Genomic DNA, 19,228 nt, shown 5'->3' with positions numbered 1-19,228 from the left:
ATTCATGTAGGAAATTGTATGTTTCCTCTATAGATTTCGTTTCCCCAGAGGCAGAATTGTTTCTGTGTTTGTAGCACTTGGATTTAAGGCACACCACCCTCCATACAAAATCAGAGAGAGGATAATCGATGCTGCCTTACTTTCTGTAAAGCTAGGTCACTGGTTTACTCTCTCGCCTTTCCCCGTGGCACCTTCTTTCTCTTTTGAGCCAGTAGCCCTTGCACCCTCAAGGTTCTTAGTCTATTTTATTTAGATAATATGCATTCTATTTTCCTAGGGCTATATTTAACTACTGCTCAGATTTAGGGGAGAAGTCAGCCTGGTGTCTGTGTTTTCAACCATTTTTAAATACTTGCTTGCATCTGCCCCTACTTTGTTCATTCCTTATTACTAGCTTGTTTTTTTCTAATCTTTTCCAAGCGATTCTCCCTTATGCTACAAGTGTGTGTGTGTGTGTGTGTGTGTGTGTGTGTGTACCGTGTAGATGTTTTATCAGATTCCTCGGGACTGGAGTTATACATGGTTATGAGCCACTTCATGGGCGTTGGGAATTAAACTGAGGTCCTCTGGATGAGCAGCCAGTGTTCTTAACCACTAATCCATCTTTCCAGCCTTCTTATGCCACGTTAAGAGGAGTTACGTCTCTTGCTGTTTGCTTTTCGTCTGGCAGTGGCTGTCAGTTCTCCTCCTGTGGGATTCTTTGCTGAATTCCAGGGCATGGGAATTGGTTCCCTGTAAAACCTGCCATTTATAGTGATTTGGAGGAGAGGTGGATGGTTGTTAGCTGGCCTCCTTGGTTAGCTTTCTTGGGCCCGTCCTTGAGTTCCATTTCTTTCTTTAAAGCATTCTGCACTCTCTCTCTGTCTCTATCTCTGCCTCTCTCTGTCTCTCTCTCTGTCTCTGTCTGTCTCTCTGTCTCTGTCTCTCTGTCTGTCTCTCTCTCTCCTCCCACACTGGTACTTTTCTAAAGCTAGGCTGCAAATTAAGGCAAATGATTCCTTGGTTCAGACCATTTGTCCAACTCTGGCTTCTGAGTAAGATTTTGACACGACACCTTGTTTCTCTGCCTGGCGAGTGTTTTTATGTGCACAGTAAGGAACTATTAGATTATAAACAGGACACTTTTTGTTTGCTTTCTTCTCAGGACCCTGACTAAAGGTCAGGGAGGTCAAAATGACAAAAAGTGGAATTAATCAGTAAGATTAATGAGATCCGCTTGCTTTTACCTTAAGAGCTGGGTGGAGAGCTTACACGTGAACAGATGACAGATCTGAAGCATGGGGAGGAGCGGCACAGTGGAATTAGGAAATGCTGGAGGGAGGGAGGGCCGTGGATTTTCACTTATGCAGAGGCGGGCTCGCACTCGGCACAAAGGAAAGTGATGGAACACATATAGAGATATCGATAGATCTATATCATCTATCTATCCATATGTCTGTATATCTTCCATCCATCACCTGATTTGTTTATTTACTTATTTATTCATGAGCACCAAGGTCTCATGTAGCCCAGGCTAGCTTCAAACTCTCTATGTAGTTAAGAGTGAGCTTGGACTCTTTATCTTTCTGCTCTACCCACCAAGTGCTGATCAAGTGAAATGAAGAATGGGGTTTTAAAAGACAATGTTCTGGTTTTTATAGTTCCCAAATATATTCAATTTTATGTTTTCTTCAGTCAAGGAAATTCACATCTTCAGTCATTATTGCACACTCTATAAAAAAATTTCAAATCTCCCTTTTTTTTTCTAGCTTTATCAATGAAAAATAAAAATATGTGTGGTACCATTGCTGGTGAGTTCCACAAAACAACAGCAACAAAAACCAAAACCAAAAAAAACCAAAATAATAATAATGATGATGATGATGATGATGATGATGATGATACAATTTCCAGGTGGTGGCAGAAACCAAGGTGGTTTTCATTGACTTCCAGACTGCACATGAGAAGCTCAGGTCCGACAGTATAGACAATGGGCATAGCCAGATTTCATTCTCATGTCTACTCTTAGTCCTTGGTCCTTAGTTTTACCCATCGTTCTTACCTGCACACAGCACTTGGCAGCTTCATACTGTCATCTCTATTCTTGTCACAGGCAGGTTGGGATTGCGTACACACATACATACATACATACATACATACATAGATACATACATAATTTGATTTTGATCCTATACATATTGATCAGGAAAGCCTTCGTTTTCCCAGAAACACTTTGGGTAAGATCACACTTATACCTTGTTGCTCACATGTGTGCCATGATCTCTCTTAGCGTCTCATGAGCTTGAAAATGAAATAAACCAAGGTACTATTGAGGCAACTAGGGTATGTGGCATGTGGTAGCCGTGTCTGCTGCAGAACCCAGTATCGGCCAGAGGACTTAGCATTCAGGGTCTCACAGTGGTGAGCGCCAATGGCCATACACACACAGCTGTCCGTGCCCAGACTTCCGTAACCTCACATGGGTCACACACATCTCCTTGTGCAATGCACAAACACACTGGAAAATAAATCTGGAGTAAGAATGGTTCTTTTCTGTGTCCTTGTAGCCAGATGATGCCTCTCTCAACAGTACCAGCCTATCCAATGGTGTCCAGGATGAAGAGGGTGGTTTTGTGGACCTCCACAGTGCCTCCGTGGTAAGTTTTGACGTCAACACAATTGCGTGTGTAGACAACAATGTCAAAAGGCAAGAAGAGCGATTTGTTCTACAAGACAAATTAAGAAAACTTGAAGGAATATTGCAAATAAATAGCTCCTGCTGACCCACCAGCCCTCCAATAACTTGGGCGGATACTTCAAACTAAGGAATGGATGCCATCTTCCTTTCTCCAAGTCTGGTGGGACAGGCTTGTGCTCTCGGCTACGTGAGAGGCCAAATCAGGGGGCTAACAAATCCAAGACCAGCCTGAACAACTTAATGCCAAAAAATGTTCAAATGTGGTCTGAAGAGATGCTGGAAGTATTCGCAGTGTGAGCACAGGGACCACCTAGTACCAGCGCCCACCTAAGAATCCAGATGTGGTGGCTCCCGCTGGTCACCTCAGGTTGTCACAGACAGGCAGCTGTCTGGTTCTCACTAGCCACCAGTTTAGCCTAATCTGTGAGCCCCCAGTCCCAGTGAGAGCCAAGGTCTCAAAACACAAGGTGGAAGGCTCCCGAGGAGCAGTTAGCCAAGGCTGACCTCATGTTTATATACACTCATGAACAAACATGCATCGCCCTCTCATACACATGCCCACAACAACAATGAATATTAAATAATAAAAAGGCTAGAGTAGTAAATAGTAAAATAGCTCAGAGGTAGAACACTGGCCTGGCATCCATGAGATCCTAGGTTCAAACCCCAGCATCACAAAAACGATATTAAATTATCTGAGTTTAAAGGGAGCTCTACTTAAGTACATGATTGTGTTTGTAAATCAGAGTCTCATGGCTCTGCGTTATAAGAAGCTGTGGATCAGCAGCTAGAGTCTGTCTAGGGCAGGGCTTCTAAAACATGGGTGAGAGCATGTTGAAGTCTCTGACTTTTCAGAGGTGACTCCATCCGCAGCAGCTGAAGTCTTGGATGTCTGTAGGGTTTTGTGCACCAAGACCCCGAGGTTTTGTTTCAGGGGAGACCTCAACAACTCACCCATTGGAATTTATTTTGTGAAGTGGTATAAGGAGGCCTGGTGTTAACTTTCCTGAAAGAGTGGTCTTCTCCCCTTTCGCCCAAATCTTTATTGTTTTCTGTGTTTGAAACGACCACAAGCTATCCCCTCCATCTTTGAAGTCCGCTAGAGTGACGTTCACCTGCAAGTCTTCCTTTTTCTTCCGAGAAATCATTTCTTCTGAATGAACTCGGAGAACTCATTGGGACTTTTCTTCTAATGTTTCATGATCGTGCAGAATATTTGTTTTGGATTTCTAAGCCTCATAATTGCGTTACTGTGGGCTGTAAGTTGAATTCCATCAGATGATCGTCCAGTGTTTATTGAAATGTCTCCCACCACCAGCTGCAGATGGGAGATGTTTGAACTGTACCTGTAGTGAATGCGTGCAGGTGGTTCTTTCTTGCTATACTTTTCTGAGCAGTACAGTGTAACAGCTCTTCACGTAAGCCTGACACCCTGCACAGTGGCAGGTGGTCTAAAGTCTTCAGGAAGGTGTGCATAGGCCAGATGCAAATTCTATCCTGCTTTGTGAGGACAATCCATCACTTTTGATATCTGCAAGAATCCCAGGAGCTGCTCCTTGCCTGAGGATCGCGGGTGGGGCTGGTGGGTTACAGTAGTCACACCCTGATTTCCTTACAGTGGCAGAAGACTGTCCCCTTGCTTTGTTCAACTCGCTTGAGTGTAAGTCCCCTAGCGAGCCAGGACATTCCACTAGAGTCCAGCGCCTGCCAACAATGCTACTTGGAAGATCGGACATGGGGGTTTGGAAGAAGGTCATATCAAAACTATAGCCGTGGCTGTACATGCTGTGGTGTTTGGTTTTTGTAACCCTTGGCCTCTGTCTTTTCGTCTAGAAATTGCAGTGTACAGGCATCTGCATTTCAACGGTCAGCCGTCTACTTGCACGTGATTTATACGATTAAGAGATTTAAAATCTCATCTGAAATATAAACAGGCATGAGGCTGAGACACACACACGCACACACACACGCACGCACACACACACATGCCCACACGCACACACGCACACACACATGCACGCACGTGCACACGCACGCACACGCACGCACACACGCACGCATGCACACACACGCATGCACGCACACACATGCGCATGCACACACGCGCATGCACACACACGCACACACACGCACGCACACGCACACACATGAACACACACACACACCCACACGCACGCACACATGCACGCACGCACACACGCACGCACACGCGCACACACACATGCACACACACGCCCACACACATGCACACACACGCCCACACACATGCACACACACGCCCACACGCACGCACACACACGCACACGCACACACACACATGCACACACGCACATGCACGCATGCACGCACGCGCACGCACACGCACACACGCGCAGGCACACACACGCACGCACGCACACACGCATGCGCACGCACGCACACGCACACGCCCATGCAATCTGCAGAGTATGATAAAGGCTCTTTCATGAAGCAGGTGTCCAGTGATTGCTGAATAAATATGAGAATAAAAAGACCCAGCATTGCAGTCTTTGGGGAAAAGGACGGATTTTGTATGCTCATAGCGTATTAAAGGTTCTTGATACAATGGCAGTTTCTTGAAGTCACACTTTTTTTTTTTTTTTTTGGTCTGGTACCCTCCCAGACATGAGCAGAAACTCACTTTCCAGAACTCTGTAAGGAGGGTTACTCAGCTTCTGATGGGAGAGGGGCCAGAGCTGTGGCAAGACTTCCTCGTGGGGAAGGAGCCAAATTAAGAAAGGAAGTTGGAACATAAAAGATAACTTACTATTTTAGAGTTTCATTGTTGTTGTTGTTTGTGTGTTCTTTTTGAGGCAGGATCTTTCTGTGTAAAGCAGGTTACTCTGGAATCCACTATGTAGACCAGGTCTAGAACCCTCTATGTAGACCAGGGTAGCCCAGAACACACTATGTTGACCACGCTTGCCTGTAACTTCACCTGCTGCCTTGCCTCCTGAGTGCCGAGATTACAGTCAGGTACCCACCACTTCTTGAAAGATGATTAACTTTTTTTGTTAGTCGTTATTAATCCATACCTTACAATACAAGAGTTAATATGTTAATATTAGCAATATAACCTGATGTAGCTAAGCAGAATGTACCGGATTAGCAGGTGGCAATTATCAAATACATATCATCCAGCATTCTGGTTTTTATATATCTTAGCAGATGCAGCTAAATTATATGAGCTAAGAAGGCGGAGTTAGTTATGAGCACTTCAGCATAGTTCTCTGAGAAACTTGGGTGAGCCACGTGCGTCTAAACCAACTATAGAAACAACTGTTGTCACTGCAAGCCATTTGTGAGACCAAGAAGTATATTTGTTTAAAAAAAAAAATTCATATTTTGCAAAACATACACCCAATTGAGATGAAGGGTAAGGCTAGAAAGGGCTCTGCTGTCACTAGGTAGGCTTATAACAAACAATGTGAGGGAAGAGTTGTCAGAAGTGTGTCTGTATTTGTGCTAAGTGCTTTTTGTCTCTTTCCTTGCTCGGCAGTCACTGCTTGAGGTTATGCCAGGTGTCCCTATTCACACCAATGGGTCTGCGGAGGCTGAATCGTCAGTCCCGAGCGCCTTGAGTGGTGAGTGGCATGTCCCCTGGCATGTCCCTGCTGTACTTTCTCCTTTGGGGTCTGGCCCTCGGTGCAGTTAGCAGTGAGTTTCTTTTTTATTATTATTATTTAATACGTTGACTCTTAACATTGACTGTGTTACACTGTAAATGCGCACACAGGACTTCTTGCTGGGGTGCCTGTGATGAGGTTTGAGGCATACATACATTGGCTAACGTCAGTATCAGGCTGAACTTATCCGACTCCTAAACACATGGCATTTCTGCTTTTTAAAAGCGTCCAAGTTCCTTTCTTGCAGGTTTTTGAAACGTGTAACACTTTATTGTTATGTCCCTTCTGTTAGCATTCAGGCATCTGTACTGGCCTGTCCTTGGGGTTCTGACAGGATCTCAGCTGCAGCCACTAAGAGCACCACCCGTGCACATTCACTACGTTCCCTTTTAAAAGGGCCCTGCCCACCTCCCATTTTTCTCTCTGTCTGTTCCTTTCTCTCTGCTTCTCTGCCTGTCTCTCTGTCAATGCCCCCCTCCCACGGCCTCTCTTTCTCTCTTCCACTTCTGTTCCCAGAGGCTGGTCTCCCCACCCTCTCCCCTTTCCCATTCCCTTTCTCCTAATTAAAAACAAAACAAAACCCTCCATGTGAGCTCTGTCACAGGGCACAACACAGACACCATGCTGGGCTATAGCACCTCAGAACTTTCTAGTTCTTATCTCACTGTGACCCAGTGCTCACCGATAAGTCTCTCTCCACCCAGCAAGATGTGTGTTATGATTCTGTAGCTTCCAGAACCCCACCCCTTACCTCCAAACAACCCATTTTGTTGTAACGGACCATGCTAACCCAGCTGGGTGAAGTTTTCCTTCACTTCTAACACGTGAAGCAGGCAGTGGTGTCGAGTTAGGCCTTCCCCTAAGTGGCACGATGTAGCCAGATGCTACAAGGAGGCTAAGGAGCAGCCGCATCCAAAGTTCCTGGTATATGAGTTGACCCGGAGCTGCTTCTGACACACAAGCCTTCTGCCGCTTGAGAAACTCAGATTTGGGACCCTCCTGCCCCAAGGCTGTCCCCCAAGGCCCTGACACTGGATTCCTGTCTTTTGAAAAATGTGCACTCTCCTCTCAGAGAAACGCAGTCTGTGCTTTGACCATTCTCATCCAAATACAAAGTGGACTTGATGAAAAGTGTTCTAGAATTGACCAAGATTATAGTTGCCTAGCTGTGGTGTTAAAATCCGTTGACTTCATACATCAAATGATGAGCTGCCTGACAAGCAAATTGTTTTTCACTAATGTTGATACTAAAGTAAAATAACCAAGAGGAGACTTGCCAGAAATGCTGCCATCAGGGACAGATGCCCATATGCAGTGGCCCAGTGGCTTGGAGAATCTGTAGTCTGTTAATGGAGAATCTATAGTCAATGTGTAAGGTCTCCTCCCAGCTTTTAATGTAAAAAGCAACCCGGTCTCTTATTAATCTTACTGATTAATTCCGCCTTTTGTCATTTTGATCACCTTGACCTTTAGTCAGGGTCCTAAAAAGAAAGCAAAGAAAAAGTGTCCTGTTTTTAATCAAACAATCCCTTACTATGCACATAAAAACGTTCCCCAGGCAGAGAAATCTTACTCAGAAGTCAGAGTTGAACCAAGAAATCATCTGCCTTAATTTTCAGCCCATGTGGGACATTCCTGTCACTGTTAATCCAGTTAGGTACTTTTTATGTGCATTGAGAGAGGGTAGACTAACATGGAATTATGGAAATTCAGAATGACCCCTACACACCCAGCGGAGAGGCCCACGCTGGATAATCTTAAACAGTGAAACTTTGTGCTTGTGAAAGTATAGGGGAGTTTTAGGGAGATTCCGTCCTCCCCCCTCTAAGTTCTGGGTCCCCAGTAAGTAATGCCTGATCTAGATGACACTTTTAATGTCAGAAGAATACAGAGAACAGCTCTATTGAGGGCTTTGCCTCTACTCCTCAAAAACTTACAGAGCACGTGAAAGTTTAAAACATTAGATTGGACAGTTAGTTGTGTTTGGATGCTGGTAGAAATGTGTCCATGGGAAGGCCAGTGACCCTTGTCACTGACTAAGTGAACAACTACTCTGGGAGCCAGGCTCTGTCCCCTAGGTTTCCATATCCCAGCATTCCTGGGGAGGGAGAGATGTCCCTTGTAAGTACTGGTAGTTTATTTTGCAGCCAGTAGCATTGACTGGTTTGATGCCGCACTATATTTCTTGTCGCTTATTTTGTTGTTTAGATGGTGATTATCTAGAAAAGAACATTCCACCCGAAGCTGAAGAGCTATCTTTTGAGGTGTCTTACTCAGAAATGGTGACAGAAGCCCCGAACAGAAATAAATGGAAGAAGTCAGACATTAAGAAAGAAGAGTGTTCCTTGACTGTGAGTGAACCATCCTGCGATCAGTCTAATGACTTCCCGAGATGACTTCCTGAGGTGTCAGTATGAGGGCTGTTTTCTGTCCCTGTGTATGCATGATGGAGTTGGGGATGCCGGGCACCAGCACTCCGTGTCTCCTGGGATATGCTTAGACATGTTGCTTTGTGTGTAGGTACCGCATGTAAACCAGATTTCAGGACCGTAGTGTGTACAGTACGTATAGGAAGGCAGTGGCTGGGTTGGGGGGTGGCTCAGTGGTCAGAGCCACTTGCCACGCAAGCGTGATGACTGAGTCTGAACCTGCAATACCCATGTGAAGATGGGCACAGCAGAGCTCATCTGTAATCCCAGGGTTCCTGTGGTCAGATGAGAGGCAGAGGACCGACTAGCCTGGCGTTCTCAGCAGCCAACAGTTAGAGACCCTGTCTCAAGGAGGGTGGACGACGGCAAGGACGGACAGCTGACCACCACATGCCTGCTGTGACATGCATGCCCACGCTTACACACATAAATGTGCTCATACACACAGGTGCAGGAAGATGGGCAGGGAGGAAGAGGTGGCTGTGGCCACTGTTGTCCCAGCCTTGGTAGCCAAGCTGTCCTGCCGTCCAGGCTCCAGCGTGGCTTCTAATAGCCTGGAAGCTACCTCCCTGCTTTGTTAACACACACTCACTCCTTCCGTAGCCCAGGATGCTCCTCCGAGTAACCCCCCAGTAGGTTTTATCGTGCAGAGTTAGGGTGCCCTGATTTCACTTGATTTTAACAAAAAAAACGAATGTCTCCACCGTGTATTTCAGAAATTTATTGTTCAGAAAACCAGATTTGGGTGGACCGAAACAGGGGACCTGTCTGCCGAAGACATGAAGAAAATCCGCCACCTCTCTCTGATTGAACTGACGGCCTTCTTCGATGCTTTCGGGATACAACTGAAAAGAAACAAAACGGAGAGAGGCAGGGGCCGAGGTAGCTGGAGAGCCAGGCGGCGGCCTCAGGCTGGCCCTGGGCCGCGGGGACTTGTTCTGACCCCTGCCTTTTCTTCCTCCCTGCAGACAGCGGGATTTTTGGCGTGCCACTTACGGTCCTCCTGGACAACGACCGGAAGAAGGACCCTGAAGTGAAAGTCCCCCTTGTATTACAGAAAGTGAGTCACCTGCAAAGGAATGGGGGGCGATGACCTCACCGGGTGTCTTCTAAAGAGTGGGGCTCTTGTGGGTTTAGCCCAAGCGTGCTCACGTTGCCCCGCAGGCATGTAGACCATTTGCCCTTTCCATTAATCCACTTTCCTTTACTGTAGTAAAATGCCCGACACGACACTCGCGGTACTCACTAGGAAGTGAGTGGTTTAGACCACGACTAGGAAGGCTGAGTTCCCGAACGGTCTAGTGTCACTCGGTGACAGCCACCTACGCCATACCGCCTCGTGGCAGATGTCAACCCAGTGCCAGGAACATGTGTGAGAGAAAGCATTCGCATTGTCAGATGGGAAGTCAGTGAATGAGGAGGGCACAGGAAAGCGCTCCCCGTGGGCACCATCTCTTGTCACAGAGGTCCACACTTCAGACATGTGACTCTTGAGGGACAGGACGAGCCGCTTACACCTCAGGAGGGTTTGCTGCATGCGGGAGCCCTTGCAATTGCTCCGCCATAGGATGTCTGGGAAGACACGAGTGTTCTGTCTTCTGGTGATCTTCAGATGTTGCTTGTGTATACGCATGTGTTTACATCTATTTTTTTTCCTCTCAAGGCAGGGTGTTAGCATCCAGGCACACTTTGGCTCTGCCCCTTGGGGACCTGGCAGAATGCGTCACCCCTCTGGGCCTGGCAAGCAGTACCCCGGCTGTGTATGCAGCCACAAAAGATCCCTTTAAAAGACAAGCTCCACCCACTTTCTCTCTTTCCACTGTTTCTCTGAGGAGACAGGTTTCTGTCTGTCTGTCTGTCTCTGTTCTCTCTCCCTTCCCTTCCCCCAGTAAACTTCCCAAGTAAGTTCTGCCTGCATGGCGTATTTGTCTCTCCTCTGCCATGGGATCCACCACGGTCCCCCCCATGCCTGGCTGTCCTAGAACTCACTGTGTAGACCTAGAACTCATAGAGATCCTCCTGCCTCTGCCTCCTGAGTGCTGGGATCAAAGGGGTACACCACTATGCCTGGCTCTTGACATGTACTTTTGATTATCATGTTTATAGACTATTAACGACCTGTTTGATGAATATACCCGCGGTTTCTGACATGAATCAAAAGCTAAGTTGTTCAAGTGTGTGTGTGTGTGTGTGTGTGTGTGTGTGTGTGTGTGTGTACGTGGGTGTACATGATACCCTCCTGTGCGCAATCATTTAATGAACTTTTGAGCTCACTATACCCACTAAATAGTCAGGACAGAAAAATTTTGTGAAAGGTTATTTTATATTATTTTAATGATATCTCAACTGCTATATCCAGACATCTCTGTGGTTGCTAAATAACTGGTTTAATTTATTTAAAATAAGGTTTATGTGTGAGTTCCTTAGGTGAGAAGAGGGAGTCAGATCTGCTGTAAGGATGCTGGGAACAGAACTGGGGTCCTCTGCATGAGTGGTGCATGCTCTTAGCCATGATCTGTCCCTCCAGCCCCACAGGCAGCAACGGAAACATGTTTACTCAGGTAGACACTCAACAGTGACACCCAGTGGCACAATTAAAACCCCAGCCTTTACCACAGACAGTTTTAAGTTGTTTGTAAATGATACATGAAAACCCTGACGGAGGAGACACAGCTACTCCACTCAAGCTAACAATTCCATACCCTCTCTCTTCCTTCTTGCATTTGGCTCTGGGTGATTAATTGGCCAGTGATGGAGCAGGAAGGGTAGCAGTGAGGGCCGGAAGACCGTGTGTCATCTCTGTGCACAGTGGCCATCTGTGGGGAGGCTCCCCAGGGGAAGCATTGTACCAATGACGTCATACCCTGTAGAGTCAGCATGGGGCAGCCCAAGGGGCCGTTTTATCTCCGCCTTGCTAACAAGGCAGCTGGGGCAGACGAGGGATGAGGTAACTTAAGAGGCACAGTGGGATGGGGACATAGCAAGTACCAAGTGCCATTTCCCCGAACGCTGTGCTTTCTCCTACGGTGGGCTTTGAAGGAAACAGTCTTGAAAAACCCATGACAAGAATTCAGCCTAAGTTTGATGACACAGTGGCAGAAAGCCAGCAGAGAACTTGGGACTAGCATTAGATGTGAGTGCTCGATAAATGCTGTTAACTGTAGCTTTAGATCACATTCTCATCCCAGTGAACAGCAGCCGTTCTGACTGCTATGATGTGGCCTCACTCAAGGTGATTTGAGGAGGTGCTGTGTGTCTGAAGGCTCTTCTTAGACTCATAAACTCATACGCCTTCTCTCCCCATCCCTGAATGACTATTGTAACCCAAGCCTTGCAGCTTCCTTTCACCTTCTGAACTTAGAAATGTTACCTGCACGTGCCTCAGCCTTCTCAGCACGGGGATAATAGTACTACAGGTCAGTGTTGAGTGTGTGAGTGTGTGCAAAGCTCTGAGAACAGGGTTTGACTTCAGGAAGTGGAAACTACTATTAAAGCTCATCACCACCACCAACACCATCACCACCACCATCAGCAGCACCACCATCACCATCACTACCATCACCATCACCACCACCATCACCATCACTACCATCACCACCACCACTTTGTCATCACAATTGACATCATCACCATTGTTACCACCACCACCACCACCATCACGAAAATGTAAAAGGGCAGTTAACTTACATTTCCAAGTTATTGGTTAGTCTTCTAGAATTCTTCAAGTTCTTAGTCACAGTCTTTGCAACTAATGAGAGTAGATTTAGAAGAGACTGAGGGCACCAAGGGTAGTGTGGCTGTAGATGCAGTTGACTTAGTATTTCTCCTGTTGGTTGGTCTGCAGAAGAGAAATAATGATCAGATTTGAAAGAGTCAAGTTAGCAAACTAGCATAATAAATAAGAGGATAAACCCTGTAGAGTCAATGCTTTAGTTAGGAAGTAATGTGGAGAAGTTATGGCATAGATCTAAATGGAGAATTCACTCATTGGGAATGTTGACATTGTTGAATGGTCTTTAGAATTCCAGAAATCATTCATAATATATACATATATATATGTACATAATATATACATATGTATATATGTATGTATATGTATATATACATATATATGTACATTCATAATATATACATATATATATATGTACTTATCAATCTGTTGACTTTTTCCCTCATTGTTTAGAATGTTTGCACTGATACATAGATGTTCGATTTTATAATTCATTATTGATTTCTAGTTCTTTCAGAAAGTCGAGGAATCAGGCCTGGAATCAGAAGGAATCTTTCGACTTTCAGGATGCACGGCCAAAGTCAAGGTACTCAATGTTCTCTCCCTTCCTAGATGAAGGTGTAAGCTAGTCTTAGACAGTGTTCTACCGCTGGGAAGAGTTCCCATGTCCAAGGTGACACTTATAAAACAAAGCATTTAATTGGGGGCTTGCTTATGGCTTAGTCCATTGTCATCACACAGGGGCGTGGCGGGGACATGGTGCGTAGTGGCACTCGTGGGCTGGAGCAGTGGCTGAGAGCTACATCTTGGTCAGCAAGAAGAGGGAGGGGGAAAAACTGGGCCTAGCATGAGCTTCTGAAAACGCAAAGCTCACTCCAGCGACGCGCTTCCTCCATCAAGGCCACGCCTACTACAGTAAGGCCACACCCCGAATCCTTCTCCAACAGTGCTACTCCCTGATGACTAAGCATCCAAATACATGAGCCTATGGGGCCATTCTTACTCAAACCACCCCAGCCCAGTCCCAGCGAGTGTCAGGAATCTAGTCTTCACGGCTGTGATCATTCCTTTGATAGTGTCACACAGCTTGCCTTACTAATACTCTCCACCACCAATGATTGTGTGCTTCTTCTATGCTGTGATTCATAAACACACAATAATGAGGCATTACATTGATTGACCATCATAATTCTTGCATGCCTTCATTTTGAAGTTTGAAACACCCATCCCTGTTTGGGGGATTAACCACTTCAGTTTACTAAGTCTCTTTGGCCTTTGAAGTCAGTGAACCCATTTGCTTCCATCACCAATTGGTCCCAGCTGAGAAACATTCTTTGGCTCTCCCTTTGGCTGAATTTCTTCTGAGAATTTGAAGCAAATGCTCCTAACCACAGGAATACTCACTCAGCTGTTCTGAAACCCAACTCCGTTTATGGTAATGTCGGCATCTACACATAGCATCAACACAGCAATGTGTGTCTGCTTGCTTGGCCTTCTTATACCCATACACACACAGGCATGTTCTACAGAACAGGAAGGAGTCCTTGGAGGGAACACCTCTTCTGATAAATTTCTAGCAAAACATCCCCTGGTGCTTCCTGATGGGCACCCACCGTGAAGAGTTCACGTCTACCCTTTGGTCATCCCAGTCTACGGATGCTCAGTGATGGGCCCTGGAATGATATTCATGTGGTGATGAAAATATTGAACTTCATTGTGACAGACCCATAAAAGAAAGGGCACAGAAATGGAAAGGCATCCCTTCATTAATGCATTTAATGCTTTGGTTCTATTCCTATGAGATTTGTCAAGGTAGAGACATAGAAATGTGACAGGATATTCTCTGAATGGGAAGAAAGCAAGTGGGCTGTGTCTATTGGATCCTTCACAGCAGTGATGGACTGGCAATAGAAAAGAGCCAGTAAGGAATGGGCTGTGGTCCATGCTCGTCAACTCCTCCTATACTGGACAGAATGGAGCAGGTCTGGACTGCCTGCCTGCCCAGCCTCAGGCCAGGTGCCCTTCAAAGAACGGTCTACAGCAGGTGTTGAGGAGGGCCCAGCTGAGAGAGTCAGCTGCCTGAACCTCTTGTCAATGAATATGGCGAGTTTTCATCGGAAGGGAGGTCTGAAGCAGGACAGGCTGGAAGTCATGACTCCATTCAGTTGGGTAAACAGGAACATGATTTCATTTGGAAGGCAAATAACTTCCCAGCGACTCCTGAAACAACTCTATCCTGTTATACATCATGTTTTGTTCTTAGGTGTGCTTCTGGGGAAATGCACACAATACTGCACAGATCCTCTGTCAAGAGAAAACGTTCTTACGTGCCCCAAGTTTGCCCATGAGAGCAGAGTTGCCTCCTTCAGCTAACCCTTTCAAAGGCTGAACACCCTTTCAATGTGTTCTCAGACATGCACATTCACCAACCACATTTAGGGTGAAGTCTTTTTCATTTAATGGGTTTGATGTTGTGTAAGCCAATTTACTCTGCTGCTTGTTAAGCCAGAGATTCAGTCCAGATGTTTTCATAGTTCTGGGTTTAGGAAAGTGGGCATGGAAGGAATCTGGGCCAGTGAGCAGACACAGGGAAATGCTGTGGTTAGAGAGAGAGAGAAAGATGTGCCATGTTACCGGGGCCTTTGCTTCTCTCCTTTATTGAAAGCTTCAGTAACTGTGCTTGTTTTGATTTGGTTGCTGTAGTGCCATCCTCTGAACTACACTTCCTACAGAACATGCTTGGGAAAGACAGTTTTAAAAAATTCATTATAATTATTTCTGATCTGTGCCGGGTCAATGACAGCAGCCATCATGGATGCTGACATTGAATGGTCCAGCCCTGACTTTCAGGATGCTGACATTGAATGGTCTAACTTTGACTTGGAGATGCTGACATTGAATGGTCCAGCTTTGATTTTGGGGATGCTGACGTTGAATGGTCCAGCCTTGACTTGGGTGGGGATGCTGACACTGAATGGTCCAGCCTTGACTTGGAGATGCTGACATTGAATGGTGCAGCCTTGGCTTTGCATTCTAGATGATTACTGACAGAGACTCAGGCATGAGAGGAAGCTGCTTAGTGAGAGCCAAACCAGAGCATCACTGCAAAGCCAGTTCTCAAATTTGAGGCCCACAGATTATTTGGAACTGATTTAATGCTTTGGAATGTTCAATGATTTTTCTTTCAAAACATCACAGAAATTTGAGCCCAACACTGGGATATGTTTTAGGGGAGAAGGCAGGCTGTTTGACACAGGAGATTTTCTCTTCTCCTGGTTTCCATTGTGCTGAGGTGGCCGTAGATGCTTTGCATTGATTACCTTGCATGTTGTTTCTCCCCTGGAGCTGGAGGCTTCAAGCTAGTTGTTTGCCTTTTTGTGAAAATGCTTCAGAAATGTGTCTGTGCTATAAAGAGACCCAGGGACATGACTTTGACTCTGCCCATGTTCTTCTCAATGGTAAACAAAAAGTAGGTTTTTATTGACTGATAGATTAGCTGCTTGGCTGGTTGGCTGGTTGGGTTTTGGAGACAGAATCTCACCCTTTAACCTGGAGTGACTGCATACTCACCCTATGTCAGCATTCCATACCTTTGCAGGGTATAGCAGAGTCACACATAGCTCTGCAAGCTTGACAGACAGCTCAGTTTTGCAGGCTCTGGGAGCCAAGGAAGCATTTGTCTCTGGCATGCTGGTGAGCCAGTCCTGCTAGGACAAACTGTTTTGGCTGTCTTTGTTTAAGGCTAGAAGTAGGTTTTCACCAGAATGAGGCAGAGGCTGTAAAAAGTGGAAGGTTACCTGAGTCCCGTCTAAGTACCCTCTTCAGAAAGAGAACTCCAGCTGCCTAGTGTTTGAGGTAAACCCTCACGTTCAAGGGAATGGTAGGAACTGAGTGTGTCCTTGGTAAAGAATCACAGAGACTGGTTTCCGCTGGCAAACAGATGAACCAGGAGTGCAAACTTTTCCGAGAACAAACTTAACGTGAGCGGAACTTACGGCGGCCTGGTGCTGTGGTACTTTAACACAAGCTGCTTGCACAGTGCCCCAGACTGGAGAAAGGATTGGGCAGGCGTGCTGACGTGTGTGTGTGTGTGTGTGTGTGTGTGTGTGTGTGTGTGTGTCTGCCTGCGCGCGTGTGTGTGTGTGTCTGCTGTCTGTCTGCGTGCGTGCGTGTGTGTGTCTGTGTCAGTGTGTCTGTCTCTGTGTGTGTGTCAGTCTGTGTGTGTCTTTGTGTGTGTGTGTGTGTGCTACAGTGAAGTCAGAGTTACTTTATTAGGACATTTCTCATCCCACAGTGGAAGAGCGGGGAGGAGAGGCATGCATCCATGGTCTGACTTAGAAGCCGAAGGGTTGTGACAAACGGAAAATGGTGGTTTTGTCAAAAAACAAGCAAAGCATTTATCTTGTGGGGGCTGTGGTGTCCCGCTAAAACCACAAAAATGAAGCTATGGACTCAGTTAATAACTTTTGGATTTGTGCAGAATTAGCAAATTGTTTCAAGATTATGTCTATTTTCAGGATGCCTTTGGAAGTACCTTTTTCCCAAACAGGTCTTTCAGCTCTTAATCATGTGAGTGTTAGCTGTTGCTTAGCCGTCTAGCTTCAAGTCATGATGGGGAGACAGAGGACATGACGTTCAGCACCGTCAAGGATTGACCGTCTTCTTGCTTTGCAGCAGTACCGTGAAGAACTGGACGCCAGGTTCAATGCTGACAAATTCAAATGGGACAAGATGTGTCACAGAGAAGCCGCGGTGATGTTGAAAGCTTTCTTCAGAGAACTGCCCACCTCCCTCTTCCCCGTGGAGTACATACCCGCCTTCATCGCTCTGATGGAAAGTAGGTGAAGAAGTTAAATGTAATGGGCGGAGACGGGAGGCAGATGCCCAGTCGTGCACATTGAAATGCGGTCGCACTGTGGGGCTTCCTGTGGACACCAGGCTGAAATGGCGTTTATAGGAGACGCCCCTGAGTTTGCATCTCTAAAACTGACAGTTGTTCCTAACTTTTTTAGTTTGCTGAAGACTTTAGAGGATAATGTATTTTTGTTTGTTTGTTTTGTTTTTCAGCTCTGGAACTTTCAGTTGATACTTTTAAATATTTTAATTTGCCTGTTGAGGGGGCGCTGATTTATCATTCATTGCATGCATGTTTTCCTTCATACTATTTGCATGCTTTTGAGACCTGCTTTGAAACCTGGTCTGCTAGGTCCAGCCTCCCGGGTCACCTCTGATCCTGTCTTCTTTGAGAGTGGGTACATACTCTTATTTGTATGTGAACTTAGTTTAGATTCTGTGTTGGGTGTTGGGTTGGGCTGCTGTGCTTAAACAAGTCATTTGCTTGGTGGGGTCAAAGCTGCCACTAGTCTCTGGTACAGCAACTCAGCATTGTGTGTGTGTGTGTGTGTGTGTGTGATTGCACGCGCACGCGCGCACATGTAGAAGCCAGAGTTGACTTCCTGCGTCCTTCTCTGTCACCGTCTTAATTTGTCGATTGTTCTGACACAGTGTCTCTACCTGAATCTAACCCTCACACTACCTCTGCACCGGTTTGCCAGTGAGCCCCAGGGATCTGCCTGTCTCCATCCCTAGCATTAAGGTTACTGGTATTTGCCACCACCCAAGCCTTTTGTATCGGTGCGGGGATCCAAACTTGGTCCTTAGGTTTGCGTGGTCAGCAAGTTACCCCGGGAGCCAGGATTCCAGTTCACTTTTCACCCATGACTTGTGCCTCACACATGTATGTGCAGGTTGGCCTGAGATGTGGTGTGGCTTGTTCTAGAACCAGAGCCTCGCCTCTCTGGTCTCATCCCCCCACAACAATCCCCGGTCTAGTTCCAGGCCAGACAGCTCAGGGTTATCTATTTATCTGTGCATTTAGTCTTCATCATCTCACACTGCCCAGATTACTGAAGTCCGAAAAAGTGGGCCACTTCCCCTGTCCTGAGTTCCCGGCTCTCTCCAGCCTGCTCACTCTTGTTTGCTCTCCACCGCTCTGCGTGGTCCTTAGTGCCTTTCAGAGACTGTCATTGTCACCTATAGGACCGCCCATCAGCCAGACACTGCCTGTACCATGCCAGATTTTCCTATTTTAGGGAAAACATGCAGAACACTGGTTCTCCTGAAATACGAGCACCGCAAGCTAGTTTCCTGCTTACTCTGTGTTTATATCCCAAACGGGCTGCCGAAATGAGCGGGCATAGCAGATTTGTGTGCCACGGCAGTGAGAGTTTCGTAAGGGGCACCTGAGCCTTCCACACCAGAGCTACTCAGAGCTGCTGGGCAGAGGGCTCCAGCCAGAAGGCATTTGCACTATAAGTGTAAGGACCTGATTTCAATCCAGAGTCGGTGTAAAGATCCTGGCATGGTAGTGCACACTTGCCATCCTGGTGATGGAAAGATTAGGGGTAGAGATGGGCGGGTTCCCAAAAGCGCATTGGCCACATAGTCTAACTTACCTGGTAAAGTTCCGGGCCTATTACATGTCCTTTCTCAGTGAAAGGTGGAGGACTCCTGAGGGACAATACTGAAGGTTGCCTTCCGACCTCCACCTATGAATACACACACACACGCGCGCGCACACACACACACACACACACACACACACACATCAGCATCTTGCCTCCGCAGATACTTTCACCAACAAGCCCTTTTGGAGAGGCTACAGAGAGGGGAAGGGAAGCCTTCCATGAATACTAACCCTCTGGTGCCATCTTGTGGCATTACAGAATAAAATCCTCAACACTCTCCA

The 19,228-nt window shown here is 46.4% G+C and overlaps 1 protein-coding gene across 1 annotated transcript in view; it reads left to right on the top strand.

Annotated features, from left to right (window-relative positions):
* Positions 1 to 19,228, top strand: part of Arhgap28 (Rho GTPase activating protein 28) — a 140,576-nt gene that overhangs the window by 106,974 nt on the left and 14,374 nt on the right. The window contains exons 5-11 of the mRNA XM_051190904.1: positions 2,547 to 2,636; positions 6,195 to 6,279; positions 8,530 to 8,672; positions 9,467 to 9,632; positions 9,719 to 9,810; positions 12,989 to 13,066; positions 17,155 to 17,317. Of these exons, the coding sequence (XP_051046861.1) occupies positions 2,547 to 2,636; positions 6,195 to 6,279; positions 8,530 to 8,672; positions 9,467 to 9,632; positions 9,719 to 9,810; positions 12,989 to 13,066; positions 17,155 to 17,317 (817 nt within the window). The remainder of the gene's footprint in view (positions 1 to 2,546; positions 2,637 to 6,194; positions 6,280 to 8,529; positions 8,673 to 9,466; positions 9,633 to 9,718; positions 9,811 to 12,988; positions 13,067 to 17,154; positions 17,318 to 19,228) is intronic.

This window comes from Phodopus roborovskii, unplaced genomic scaffold (genome assembly GCF_943737965.1).
Source record: "Phodopus roborovskii unplaced genomic scaffold, PHOROB, whole genome shotgun sequence".
Lineage (NCBI taxonomy): Eukaryota > Metazoa > Chordata > Mammalia > Rodentia > Cricetidae > Phodopus > Phodopus roborovskii.
This window is presented reverse-complemented; position numbering and strand designations above follow the sequence as displayed.